Source organism: Oryctolagus cuniculus, chromosome 13, assembly GCF_051225735.1.
Source record: "Oryctolagus cuniculus isolate XC-2025 breed Fujian yellow rabbit chromosome 13, ASM5122573v1, whole genome shotgun sequence".
In the NCBI taxonomy this organism is placed as follows: Eukaryota; Metazoa; Chordata; class Mammalia; order Lagomorpha; family Leporidae; genus Oryctolagus; species Oryctolagus cuniculus.
In genome coordinates this window covers 52678551-52693526 of record NC_142879.1, presented here as the reverse complement: position 1 = coordinate 52693526, position 14976 = coordinate 52678551, and the positions used below count along the sequence as shown (strand labels likewise).

General features: G+C 42.7%; 1 protein-coding gene across 4 annotated transcripts in view; it reads left to right on the top strand.

The window, feature by feature from the left end:
* The window catches only part of PCNX2 (pecanex 2), a 324088-nt gene that overhangs the window by 129490 nt on the left and 179622 nt on the right, over positions 1-14976 (top strand). For all 4 annotated transcript variants that reach the window (XM_051821460.3, XM_008268254.4, XM_089312276.1 and 1 more), the window contains 2 exons: positions 8104-8213; positions 10105-10201. In XM_051821460.3, the coding sequence (XP_051677420.1) occupies positions 8104-8213; positions 10105-10201 (207 nt within the window). The remainder of the gene's footprint in view (positions 1-8103; positions 8214-10104; positions 10202-14976) is intronic.

Below are 14976 nucleotides of genomic sequence, written 5' to 3'. Positions count from 1 at the left end.
AAGAATCAATAGAACAAAGAGACAACCTACAGAATGGGAGAAAATATTTGCAAGTTAAACATCTGACAATGGGTTAATAACCAGAATATATAAGGATCTCAAACAACTGAAAAACAAAATAGTAGTAATAGTAAAAATGGACAGTAGATCTAAACAGATATTTCTCCAAGAAAGACATACAAATGACCATTGTGTACATTAAAAAATGTTCAACATTGGCCAGCGATGTGGCTCACTTGGCTGATCCTCCACCAGCGGCGCCAGCACCCTGGTATCTAATCCTCGTCTGGGCGCCAGATTCTGTCCCGGTTGTTCCTCTTCCAGTCCAGCTCTCTGCTGTGGCCCGGGAGGGCAGTGGAGTATGGCCCAAGTGCTTGGGCCCTGCACCCGCATGGGAGACCAGGAGAAGCACCTGGCTCCTGGCTTCAGATTGGTGCAGCGCGCCAGCCATGGTGGCCATTTGGGGGGTGAGCCAATGGAAAGGAAGACCTTTTTCTCTGTCTCTCTCTCTCTCTCACTGTCTAACTCTGCCTGTCCAAAAAAAAAAAAAAAAAAAATGCTCAACATCACTTATCATCGGGGGATACAAATCAAGACCACAGTGTCATTTCACTCCAGTTAGATTGTCTATTATAAAAAAGACAAATATAACAAGTGTTGTATGGGATGTGGAGAAAAGAGAACTCTTTTTTTTTTTTTTTTTTTTTGACAGGCAGAGTGGACAGTGAGAGAATCAGAGAGAAAGGTCTTCCTTTGCCGTTGGTTCACCCTCCAATGGCCGCCATGGCCAGCTCACTGCGCTGATCCGATGGCAGGAGCCAGGTACTTATCCTGGTCTCCCATGGGGTGCAGGGCCCAAGCACTTGGGCCATCCTCCACTGCACTCCCGGGCCACAGCAGAGAGCTGGCCTGGAAGAGGGGCAACCGGGACAGAATCCGGCGCCCCGACCGGGACTAGAACCCGGTGTGCCGGCGCCGCAAGGTGGAGGATTAGCCTACTGAGCCGCGGCGCCAGCCTGAAAAGAGAACTCTTGAACACTGTTGATGGGAATGCAAATTAATCCAGCCATTGTGGAAAACAGTCTGGAGGTGTCTCAAAAAACTAAAAATAGAACTGCTATATGATCCAGCAGTCCTACTATTGTATATATATCCAAAGGAAATGAAATTGGTTTGTCAAAGAGACATCTGTACTCCTACATTCATTGCAGCACCATTTACAATAGTCAAGAAATGGAAACAACCTAAATGTCCAGACACTGATGAATGAATATTGAAATTCTGTATATTAAGATAATCGAAAATGAATCTTGATGTGAATGGAAGGGGAGAGGGAGTGGGAAAGGGGAGGGTAGTGGGTGGGAGGGACGGTATGGGGGGGAAGCCATTGTAATCCATTATTCGTACTTTGGAAACTTATATTCATTAAATAAATAAAAAAAAAAAAAGAAATAGCCAAAAAAAAAAAAAAAGGTGGCACAATGCACAATAGAATACTATTCAGCCATAAAAAGATGAAATTTTATTTGCAATAATATGAATGGAACTGGATGGAGGCCATTATCTTAAGTGAAATAAATCAAGCACAGAAAAACAAGTACTCTAAATTAGCTCAATCACATGTGGAATCTGAAAAAGTTACTCTCCTGAAGTTAAAAATATAATGATGGTCGCAGAGATGGAAGAGAGTAAGGGAGAAGGAGGAAGGAATGGAGAAAGATTAGGACATAGATAATAATGTACTGTACATTTCTCTTTAAAAAAAAAAAAACAGAAGAAAGGGTGTTTGAATGATTTCACCATCAAGAAAAATTAAAAATTTGAGAGAATAGATTTTTTTTAATATTTATTTTATTTATTTGAAAGAGTTACAGAGAGAGGTAGAGACAGAGAAAAGTCTTCCATCCACTGGTTCACTCCCCAGATGGCCACAACGGCTGGAGCTGTGGTGATCTGAAGACAGGAGCCAGGAGTTTCCTCCGGGTCTTCCCCATGGATGCAGGGACCCAAGGACTTGGGTCATCTCCTACTGCTTTCCCAGGCTATAGCAGAGAGCTGGATGGGAAGTGGAGCTGCCAGGACTAGAACCGGTGCCCATATGGGATGCTGGTGCTTCAGGCCAGGGTGTTAGCCTGCTGTACCACAGAGCCGACCTGTATGTTTATTTTGACTGGACATTGCATAATGTATACATATATTCAAACATTATATGGTACCCCATAGGAACGTGCAATTTTTGTGTGCCAGGTAAATTTTTTTAAATAATACTTTTAAAAATCATAAGGATCTCTCAGTTCAGACTGTCCAGCTTGGGATAGTAATAACACATTTTGGCAAGGTCAAATTTTCATTTTATACAAGAAGGAACCCACAAAAATCATTATTCTTCCCTTTGTCTCCTAGAGAAATACCACACTTAATGGCGATTCTAATTTTTTCAGGAAATGTGATTTTTCTGCAGTCCTCACTCCTCTTAGGTAATTTAGTAAAGAATATATAGTGATAGCAAGTTATGTGTGGAGTGTCTTATACTAACTATTGTACCAATTTTTTACACATAGTAACCCGTCTGTTTACAGAGTGAACACCATTAAATTTGTTAAGGTAAGGAAACTGAGGCTTGATAACTTTCCCAATATCTTAGTACACGCCACCAGGAGAGTCTGGATTGATGTCAGCAGTCCTATGCTGGAGCTCACACTTCTAACCACTGTCCTGCATTGTGAAAGTCCAACCTACTCCATACTTGTAGATACTTAAAGAAAATCATGCCTGACATTCTCCATCTTAGGTCTACTTATACAGTATGGATGTAACAGTTGCTCAAACCCTGGACATTGGTTCTATCCATATTTATTAAATTCCTTTCATGACCTGGGTTCTGCACAAGGTGTTAAGAATACAGTGGGGTAAGACAGATGAGTACCTGCTGTTAATGGTCTCAACTCAATGGAAGGTTCAGATATTAATCAAGTAGTCACATTATGCAATCAGGCTGAGATAAACACTGGGAAGCAGAGGGAAGGCGACAATATTGCTCATCTCTAGCATCATTGTTTCTGATTTGATATTTTTTCCTCTCACAGCCTTTTCCATCAGTGGATATTTTAGTCATTTCCATTTTAGTAGGAGGGGTCCCTTGGTACCAGTGAGGTGTGGCTGTCCTTTGGCATTTGTGTTCAAGAGGTATAATTAAATAGAGGAGTAGAGTAAATGAGAGCAGAATTAGGTAAAGGGTATTGGATGAATAAAAGTAGATAAACTTAATTATCTAAATATATTTAGAGTCTGGACTTAATTTATTGTCTTCAAAGACCATCCATCATGGGTACCCTTTCTTTTCCAATTAATGAAAAACTGACATGATGTGCTACTCTGCAGGGTACAATGCTGTTTCAGATCTCCTAAGTCATTGCAGAAAAACTTTCAGGAAAGTGTCACCCTCAGCTTTTTACAGAGGAGCCACTTAGAAGCTAGGAAACTTCTTATAGCACTGCCCATCCCAGCCAGTGGGAAGCCTGTGGTCAGCTTCTGCCCACACTCCTTCCCTTGGTCTTGTCTTTATTTTGTGCAAAGAGAATGATTTCCTTGGTCATAATTACTAAGTCCTCACAGTGGTTGCTTTCAGTGTTCGTATTATTATGGGCTGTAAGAGAAAGAGTATGTCTTTACAAAATTGTGAATTAAATACACAGCATTGGCAAGTGCACAGAAATTCATGGAAGGAAATCAAAGATCTTCCTCTTTTGCAGTTTTTTTTTAATTTATTTTCACAATAGCCAAGTATGAAGTGAAAGAGAAGTGCTAGGAGGGTGGACAAAGCAGGATATGGAGTATGGGAGTATGGCTGAGGACAGTTACCATGCATCTACAGGGATCCTTTAGGTAGTCTCATGTGGTCTTTCCAGAAGCCATGGAAGAGAAGGCCACATGCTCCTGCATTTCTTTTGTTTGGGGCTCCCAGTAACATCCCTCACCTTGCTTGAACTTTTGCTTCCTACTCTGTGGCCTGGCACCTAGTACCTTATTGTCACCCCACCTGTCACACCTGCTGGCAATGGCTCCTGAGTTCTTACTTTCCATAGGCCCTGTGTTGTGCTCACAGTTGTGCTTCTGGGTGCATAGCATGTGGTATTGGTGAATAAACATCTGATGACTAAACTCCAAGGAGAGACTGAACTCTCAAGTTTCAGAATAACTTTGCTGTTATCAGGAGTGCCGTTAGCAGGAAAAATGAGAGGCACAAAGTCAACGGATCTCCTTGTCTCTGGTAATGTTCATTTCTGTGGCATTTCACAGCCTGATCCACACTGTTATAAGCTAGGTAATTTCTTTGCTACATTTTCCTGCTGAAAATTCTTGTCTACACAGGTCATTATGAAAATGGAGACTTTGCAGTCATTCTCTCAAGGATACATCCATGTGCTAACATTTGTGCCAGGTACAGAGGAAAGAAACATGCAAGGTTGCCCTTTGTCACTGAGCCCACTTTTGAACAGGGAAATCAGACAAGTAAACATCAGGGCTCAATGAGAGTTGAGGATGCATACCCAGGATGTGGGCCTCGACAGCCCAGTGGCATCACAAGGCTGCCCAAACATGATGAGGCAAGTTTTGTCTCAAGGGTGATTGTTTCAGTAGGGTACATCAGGATCTCCTTTCTGGCCAGGATAAAGTAACCAGCCAGTGGCTTTGGAGTTAGAGCCAACAAGTCCTATAAGAGGTTGTTATTGCACTGAACATAATAAAAGGCTCTATTTATCCAACTGATTCAGTGAAAGCATACTGATGAGCTACTATGTCCTTGTGACTTAGCAAATATGTATACATAACTCTTGAAGTTAAGGGCCCTCAGAAAAGGGGCAGTGCCCAACCTTGTCCATACAAATGAATGAAATGTCTTAAATGCTACCCTAGCAGTGTTTAAAGACGATTTTGATGCACAAATGAGAAGAGTTCCAATCTGCCTGGGAAGTCAGGGATGGCAGCACTAGGTGGGTGGGGCTTCTATGCGGGGTACACAGAGCACAGAAGCATGTGTAGGAGCTCACCAGGTAGAGGGAAGTGCAATGGGAGAGAGCTTTCTATGCAGGCAGTACCGTTTGTGCAGAGGCAGAAGAGCAGGAAGCATCTTACCATTTAAAATTTTTTAAAGTTAGTTTATTTTCATTTATTTGAAAGGCAGAGAAACAGAGATCTCCCATCTTGTGGTTCACTCTCCAAGTGCCTAAAACAGTGAATCCTGGGCCAGGCTAAAGCAAAGAGCCAGAAATTTAATCCAGGTCTCACACTTGGGGGTCAGGGACCCAAGGACTTGAGCTATCACCTGCTGCCTCCCAGGGTGCATATCAGCAGGAAGCTGGATCAGAAGCAGAGGAACCAGGACTGGGTCTCAAGTGTCTTTACCACTGTGCCAGATGCCCATCCCAGCAACTTGTCTTCACTGTTTCTGTGCTGTGAACATCCTGATACAAGGAATGAGGCTGAATGCTTGGCTATCGGAGCTGTCTATGGAGTCATTGTCTTCAGTAGACCACCAGGAGCTATTGAAAAGGACAGAATGAAGGGCAATGACGTGATCCAATTGGCCTTGTCAGGAAGGAGGACCATTCTATCACCATGTGGCAGACAGACTGTGGGGTTCATGGAGTAGAAGAGAATGTGGAGACCTGAGTGTGAGACTCCCACCCTGAAGCATTATCAGTAGCCCTGGAACAAATGGTGGGGGCATTTCCCAGGTAGGATGCAATGGAAGGAAGGAATAGCATGGAAGGAAGCATCAGAAAAGTGTTGGAAAGATGTATCAATGACATATGAGGATTAGCTGACTGGAGATCTTGGGGATAAAACAGCTCTGAGGACAACCAGGTTCCTGACAGGGAGCACTGGGTGCCAGTCACTATATGGGGGCTGCATTGACCCGTCCCTGTCAAAACTTCAAACAGTGACCTAGAGTACTAAGGAGTACCTCTTGGTGACCCTTGAACAGGTGTGATTTTCCCCTGTGAGAGTAGTTAGCTAACTGAGTGCTCGGAGATGTTAAGCGATTTAGACAAGGCCATACGGTTCACAGCAGAAGTAGGATCCAAATCCAGGTCTGCCAAGCTTGAAGGCCATGCTCCAACCACATGGTCTTGAGTGGCTGGCAGATGGAGAAGTGAAATGTGCATTTTAGAGCCTCAAGAGGCTGGACTGGCACTGAATAAAATACGAAGAAGAGTGCACGCTTTAGACTGCATTTGTGTACCCTCCCAAAGCCTCATATTGAAATTTTAACCTCCAGTTGATGGTCATAGGAAGTAAGGCCTTTGGGAAATGATTAGGTAATAAGGATAAAGCCTTGTTCAATGGAATTAATCCCCTTATAAGAGTTGCCTCAGAGAGCTCCCTGTTTCTACTGTGTGAAGACACTGTGAGAAGGCACCATTTATGAACCAGGAGGTGAGCACTCATAGACACTGAATCTGCCAGTGCCTGGAACTTGGACTTTTCAGCCTCCAGAACTGTGAGGAATGGATTCTTATTGTTTATAAGCCACTCAGTCTATGATATTTTGCTTTATCAGCCCAAACAGACTAAGGCAGTGTAGTAGCTTGCATGGATAACTGGGTAAGGGGAAGGCCTTCTTGTTTTTAAAAGATATTAGCAACAGGAGCATTTTTAGGGGCAGAACCAATGAAAAGAGAGAATGTCTTTCCTCCATACTGGGGGTGAGAAAGGGACATCCCATTGGGCTGATCTCAACAAGGCTAATGGGCACCTCTTCCTGGAACACAGGAAGGGGGGATGTTTAAGAAACTGCAAAGGGAGAAGAGATCAATGCAAAATGCTTTTATCACTGGACTGGAACGCTAGCAAAACTGGTGGGAAAGAGATCCACATAGAATCAGAAGAATGAACCCAGCCGTGGTGCCTGAGGATGCTGGAGAAATCACGTTGCCAGACACTGAGGAAGCTGACCTGAGAGCTCTGGAGGAGGTCCCCTAGCCAGGACAGCTGCCTGGAGACATGTAGAGGCAGTCTATCCTGCTTCCTGCCCCTGCTTCTCGGGGGCTCCACAGCCTCTTGGAGGGTCAGCTCCCAGCTGTTGCTCTCAAGCTCCTAGACCTACCCAATGGGACAAATGGAAGAAATATATTGCATTTTTTAGAAAAGCTCAGCCTATAAAAATAAAATCACATTTTCTACCCTATGTAGCATTTGCTTTTCCAGAGCATCTTAGCAGTTGGGAATATAATATTAACACACTTGACTCATTCCTTTGTAGATCTGATTTTAAGCACAATTAAGAATGGATCCTCCTCAAAGAAACAAATCTGGAGATAATATTTAAGTCCTTGACTAAATTCAGCTTTGGGAAGCCATCAACAGCACTTCTATTGCTAATGATTGACAGGGCTAAATATATGCCTATATTCTTCTACATAGATAAAAGCCACATTTGTGTTGGCAGGAATAGCATGTGTGTGTGTCACTAGAGTGGGAGTCCCAAGCCACCACGAGGCTCAGGGTGATGATATGTGTTTACCAAGTTTTGCTTTGCCACACCAAGTACAATGTGTTGATGGATGACATCTGTGCTTCTATCATATTTACCCTAAAGTATGTTGCTGTTTTCATTTCAAATCATCTTTCTCTTACTTCAAAGGACTGTCTCTAATCTTTACCCAGTGTTATTTTTGTCTACTGGTCTATTTTGTTTCTTATACTATTCTTAAACTCCATATACCTTTTAAAGCATTAATTATTGATAAACTCTAAGAAATATGGTTCTTAGTTGTTAAGTATTATATTGAATTCAGAAAAAGTGATATATGCTTATTGTCACATTTTATGAAGATCTGAAGCTTAATTTCAAGAAAGATTAAGTAAGCATATTCTCATAAATATAAAAAAAAATATGTACAGTTTGAAATCCTCCCTCCTGCCTCAGAATAGCTGTGTATAAGAGGGTAGGTGAATTTTCTGTGTGTTTATCATAATCTTGTTTGCCTATTGTCAGACCACAGGAACACTGTGTCCATCAAGCTGAAACTTGGGGATGTCCCAAAGCATGGCCGTTCTCTCCCCAGCATCAGTGACCATCTGGTGTCTTTTCCTTAGGAACCCTGGAGTACACAACATATCCCAGCACTGTTTTCAGCCTTCTGTGGCCTCTTGGTGGCACTTTCCTATCATCTGAGCCGGCAGAGCAGTGACCCATCTGTGCTCCTGTGAGTAACCCAAGCTAGGCTTCTTCATGTCTGTGGTCATGGTGATGAAGTTCCTGTAGCCTTGTTCACTCACTCACTGAGATGGTGCGATAGTTGGCTGTTCAGTGCTCTGTGACTACCTGGTCACTCAGAGGGTGAGGGTAGGACAAATGCAAGATTCCCAGAGCTAATGAAAATCAAGAATGAACTTCTAGCAAGCACTTCCTTTGCTTTTATGCTTTTGGAGTAAAATGCACAATGACAGAATAGACAGCTGACGGCATCCAAGCCTTTGGTGATGTTCGTCTGGGTGAATTGTCTGAGAAGCACAGACTCAACAAGGGCCCTTGCTGGCTGTATTAGGCAGCACTACTGTCATCACCCTAGGTAGTTTCTCTGTGGAGATCTTACTAGCTACTCTGAAATGATAGGTTTTTATTGTGTTGGGTTTTTTTAATAAGATTTTTTATTTATTTATTTGAGAGGTAAAGTTACAGACAGTGAGAGGGAGAGACAGAGAAAAAGGTCTTCCTTCTGCTGGTTCACTCCCCTAATGTCTGCAATGGCTGGAGCTGTGCCCATCCGGAGCCAGGAGCCAGGAGCTTCCTCCAGGTCTCCCACACAGGCGCAGTGGCCCAAGCACTTGAGCCATCTTCTGTTGCTTTCCCAGGCCATAGCAGAGAGCTGTATGAGAAGAGGAGCAACCGGAGCTAAAATCAACACCCATATGGGATGCCGGCACCACAGAAGGAGGTTTTTTAAAATTTTATTTATTTATTTATTTATTTTTAAATTTATTTGAAAGTCAGAGTTACACAAAGAGAGAAGGAGAAGCAGAGAGAGAGAGAGAGATGTCTTCCATCCACTGGTTCACTCCCCAGTTGGCTGCAACAGCTAGAGCTGCACCAGTCCGAAACCAGGAGCCAGGAGATTTTTCCAGGTCTCCCATGTGGGTGCAAGGACCCAAGGACTTGGGCCATCTTCTACTGCTTTCCCAGGCCATAGCAAAAAGCTGGATCAGAAGTAGAGCAGCCAGGACTAGAACCGGTGCCCATATGGGATGCCATTACTGCAGGCTGCAGCTTTACTCAGTACGCCACAGCGCTGACCCCACAGGCCAAGTATTAACCCACTGCACCAAAGCGCCAGCCTGTGTTTTGTTGCTTTTTGTTCCTCATATGATCAGTGCTTTCTGGATTTAAAGTGAAGTTTGTGTCAAAGTTTTACAATGTGTTTAATATAATGGTTGGTCACCTGTACCTGGAAGTATAAGTTCTAGTCTTCCCTTTTATCATTTCGTAAGTCTTTGGTAAATACATACTTCGGAACTGGAAAACATTTATGTGATGCTAAGGTGAATTTCAGAATCTGAAGTTAGCATCTCATGTAATTTGTCCAAATTTACAAAATATTTTGACTTAAGATAATCTTTCCTGTTTGGGGCCCAGAGATACCACCATAATTTTAGCCTGTTAGGTGTAGCAAGGGGAAAGGGCATGGGAAAATAGGGAAAAGAAAAAAGTTAAACATGGTTTGCACAATTTTGAGCTTTGCATGTGTTCCCAGAATGTTGACTTTTGCTGCTGGCTGTTCTCTGTGAGGATGGAGCCCTAGAGTGGTAGGGGCAGAATTGGAGGCCCCCCTGCTGTTGACAGTCATGACAGACAGGTGGGAGGGCATGGGGTGCCCTATCACCCAGGAACTTAACGCTTTCATGAGGATGACATTTGATAACCAAACATTATCTTTGTGATCTCTTGACTTTGCACCTCTCTTATGAATTTTTTAGTGGAGAAGGCACTTGCTTTTGCTGTTTGTGGGTGTGAGATTCTAAGGTAGAATTATTAACCTCAAGCACAGTCCTAGGTACATGTTTTTTAAAAAGTAAAACCTGTGTACTTTCCATTTTCAGGTCCTTTATTCAATGCGGATTGTTTCCTAAATTTTTACATCAAAATCTGGAAGAGTCAGCTGCAGACCCTCTCCCCAAGAAGATGAAAGATTCCGTGGTGAGACATCTGCATTGTGTAGTGCAGTAGGGGAGGGCCTGGCTTGTCAACACAGTGGGAGCACTCAATGGGGCTCTAGCTAAGCAGATGTGAGAAGGGCGAGTGCAGGAAGAGGTGGCTCCACCTTTGCCTATCCCTGGTATACTGGGCCATTGAGCTGTGTGCCAGATGCAGAACTGTTGAGCATCCTGAAGGCAGAGGCTGTGCACAGGTGCCACAGATGCGCAGTCGATCCTCAGTGGACAACAGCTTGCCTGGACATTTGAGTGAGCTGCCTTCAAGTCACTTTTCCCGTTGTTGGCAGCAAGCAGCAGGCAGACTCTGCACATATAAAAGCTCGTCAAAGAGACCTTTCAGCCAGCCTGCATTCCTCATGTGCCTTATGCACAGCTCTCCTGCTGCTCTTCTTGCCTCAGCCTCATGTTCAGCTCAGAGCACCCTTGCCTGTGTCGTTTGATTCAAGGCTGACATCTACACAACTCTTGTTAGGGAGCCCTGAGATTCTGGCTGGGGCAGCACAGAAGGAAGTAAACATGCTAGTTAGAAAATATGAGGGGAAAATGAAGAAGAGAATCCTAAGGCTGTAAAGTGTAAAGTAATGATACTATTTCCTTGTTAACTGAGAAAATGACTCCCAGTGGTTTCAAACATTCACAGAGCAGATGTGACCTTCTTGGGTTAGATGCCCATTAATATTTTGAAAAGCAATGCTCAGTAGTTGTGTCAACTCTCATGTATTTACATATTGAGTTTAGGTAAGCCTGAATTTTTTTTAAAGATTTATTTATTTATTTGAAGGACAGAGTTACAGAGAGGCAGAGGCAGAATGAAATCTATCTTCCATCTGCTGGTTCACTCCTCAAATAACCACAGTAGCCAGAGCTGGGCTAATCTGAGACCAGGAGCCAGAAGCTTCTTCTGGGTCTCCCACATGGGTGCAGGAACCCATGCACTTGGGTTCTTCTACTGCTTTCCCAGGCCATAGCATAGATCTGAATCAGACGTGGAGCAGCTGGAACTTGACCCGGTGCCCATATGGGATGCTGGCACCACAGGCAGCAGCTTTACCTGCTATGCCACAGCGCTGGCCCCAAGCTTGACTTCTTCAACTCAGACTGTCCTTGTGTGTTTTAGGAACGGTTGTTAAAAGGAAAAGTGGTCAATAATCTGTTGGTTACAATTAACTCCAGCCAGGAACCGTGTCTCATTTGTCTTGGTATCCACAGAGCCAGTGCCTGGTACAGAATAGGTGCTCAGGACACTCTATTCATGGATTAAATTGAAGCTTTTGTTTGTTTCAAAAAGATGTACGGAGGCCAGGCATTGTGGCACAGCAGGATAGGCTGCCACTTGCAATTCCGGGACCCCAAGTTGGAGTGCTGGTCGGGGTCCCATCTGCTCCATTTCCAATCTAGTTTTCTGCTAATGCACCCGGGAAGCCAACAGATGATGTCCCAAGTGCTTAGGCCCCTGACGCCATGTGGCAGACCTGGATGGATTTCCTGCCTCTTGACTTCAGCCAGGCTCAGTCTTGGCTGTGGCCTGGCTCGGTTCTAACTATTGTAGTTATTTGGGGAAGTGAAACAGTGGATGGAGGCTCTCTTTCTTCCTCCCCCTCTCCTTCTCTCTCCCTCTCTCCTTCCTTCTCCATCTCTCTCTTTCTCACCTGCGTGTGCACCCACACTTTGTCTCCTCTTTGCCACTTTGTCTTTGAAGTAAATACAGAAAGAAAATGTGCAAAACTCATAGTCTACATGATAATATTTAAAAATATTCACCCTGAGCCCTGTGTGGCTTTGAGTGTGTCACAATTCAAGATAAGATGTTGAAGCGTGTTTGTCACCAGAAGGGAATTGAAGGACAAGCCACTGAATGAATATGAGTAAAGGTGTGGATCATGAATTTTTAAAGTAGAGACACATTTAGAAGCAGGGTCTGAGGTGAGGCTGCTGAGGCTGACGAGATGGCAGCTAAAATGGGAAAGAGGCATCTGACATCCAAACAGAGCTTCCAGAGCCTGACCTCTAATATTTCTACAGGAGACTTGCAGGGAGAAGGTCGAACTAATCTTCACAGGTCAGCTACGGTAAAGGCCATAGGTCGGTTGGAGGTGTACCCAAAAATCTCCCTGTGGAGATGTGAAAAAAAAAAAGATGCCCCTACATCTTTGTTGATTTCGTAACTAATGAATTTGCTTCTCTCCTTTCTGAGTTATTGCAGTAAAAATAATGTATAAGTTACAAAGAAACATGACAAGGAGTTTGCCTGATAGATGCTGATAGCATTTCCTGAGTATAATTAGATGTGATGAGCTCGGTGTTGCCTTACTTGGTTTTCATATCCTTTGAAATGCTTTGTACAATGTAGAACACATGACTTGTTAGGTGATTTAATATGATGTTTGTGTTCATTTCTTGGCAAAGTCTCTGATCTAATTATAGTATTTTAATGGGAGTATCAGGTTCAGCTTTTACAGTTTGATGTGAAATATCTCCTGTGCTCTAATGTAAGTATAAAATTTCCCTCTACAATGTCTCAGATTTTATTTCTCTGTGGATCTCCCTCTTATTTTCTCTGTCTCCCAATCTCTTTGGGTAAATATTCATTTGTATGGGAAATGGCCTAGTGAGCCACATTAGATTGCAGTCTTCTAGGCCTCTTCCACTCCTATTCTGATTCACTTAACCTGTAAAGGGGTCGTAGGATCTGCATTTTAAAAACTATTTGGGAAGAAGAGAGACAGCCATACAGACAGACACACACACACACACACACACACAAGACTCCCATCTGCTGGTTCACTCTGCAGATTCCCTCAACAGCGGGACTGGGCTGGCCAAAGTAGGAACCAGAATCTCAACCCAGTTCCACAAGTGGATATCAGGAACCCAGTTATGTGAGCCATCTCTGCTTCCTATCAGGGTCTATATTAGCAGAAAACTGGAGTTAGGGGCCAGAGATGGATATCAAAGCCATGCACTCCGATGTGGGATGCAGGCATCTCAACTTCTGGGCTGAATACATTTTAACCAGAATGTCCAAGGAATACTGTGCAGGTGACCCACAGAGTGTGCTTCAGCAAACACTGATCTAGGCACAGGGATATAATGGTGGGTTTATAGATTTCCATGAAAGTAAGGTAAGTTATGCACATGAAGCTAATTACAGAAACTCAGTAATGAGTTAAGATAGAAACTTTCCATATGAGGCTTGCCAGATTAATCTTTTTCCCGTGCCTTATTCACAGGCCTTTCAGTTTTTACCCTCACTCATTTTATTATTTTCAACACTCTTGATCATGTTTACATTTGCTACTTTCATTATATCCATCTTTCTCAGTTCCCAGAGACCAAAAACATTATTTTTCTTTAAACCATTGATTGTGACATCTAGATTTTTTCTTTTGGTTCCAGGCTTTTTGTTTTTTCTTAAGATTTATTTATTTATTTGAAAGTCAGAGTTACACAGAGAGAAGAGAGGCAGAGAGAAAGAGAGAGAGAGAGGGCTTCCATCCGCTGTCTTACTCCCCAGATGGCCACAACGGCCAGAGCTGTGCTGATCCGAAGCCAGGAGCCAGGAGCTTCTTCTGGGACTCCCATGTGGGTGCAGGGGCCTGAGGACCTGGGCCGTCTTCTACTGCTTTCCCAGGTCATAGCAGAGAGCTGGATGGGAAGTGGAGCAGCCAGTCTCTATATGGGATGCTGGTGCCTCAGGCCAGGGCATTAACCTGCTGCACCACAGCACCAGGCGCAGTTGCAGGCTTTCTAAACCCTCTGGACATGATGTGCTGGGCCAGGGCTTCTAAAGCTTTCCTTTAGGGTAGGAACATGAAGTGCTACATAAAATGCCACAGTGCATTTAATCTATTCAGTAAAACCAGAGCTAGGATATTTCTTGTTTAAATATGGGGGGACTTACCATAAAAATAGAGAGTAAAACATTAATATTATTGACTGTTGCTTTGAAGTCCTGGCTAGTGTAAAACCTGAGAAAGGAAAAGAAATATAGATAAGAGTATTATATATAGAGAGAATGCACAGAGAAGCTCACTAAAATCAAATATGGGTAAAAAGAAGATTCATAAATACCACCAGAGAAAAGAAAATTTCAAGAAACCAGAGCATTCTAACATAAGTGAACTAATTTTACAAAATGTGGTGAAGACAAGATACAACTCATGGTGGCAGTAAAATATATGAATTGATAATAGAAATGGTTTTAACAAGCAGTGTCACAAATAATGAAAACCACAGCACCCTATTAAAATGTAAATGAAGTTCTGAATAAGTGGTGATAAACAGATATAATCTGATTTTGGATAGAAAGGCTGATGTTTATATAACGCTAACTCCTTCTAATAAATGTATAGGTTTAATATAGTTCAAAACAGTTCTAAAAGAATTATATTTACAACATTAGGTAATGATTGTAAGGTTTATTTACAGGAATAGTAGTTTATAACAATTTTTAAAACCTTGAAAGAGAGTAGGAATAGGAACTTTGAGATTTAATAGTATAATTAAAAACTAAGTAATCAGAAAGAAAATATGAGACCCATTCCAGTTATAGAGTAGGATTAGTGGATCAAATACAGAAATGAGATAAATTATTTATATGAATGTATTATATGAAAATTAAATCTCACAATCAAGAACTAATTATTTATTGTATGGTATTGAGGTAATTGTTAAGCAGTGGGGGATAAAAATAATTTCATGTGCCAGTCCCTCACCAGACACCAATATAAATTAGAAAGGGCTTGAACAGTTTTGGGA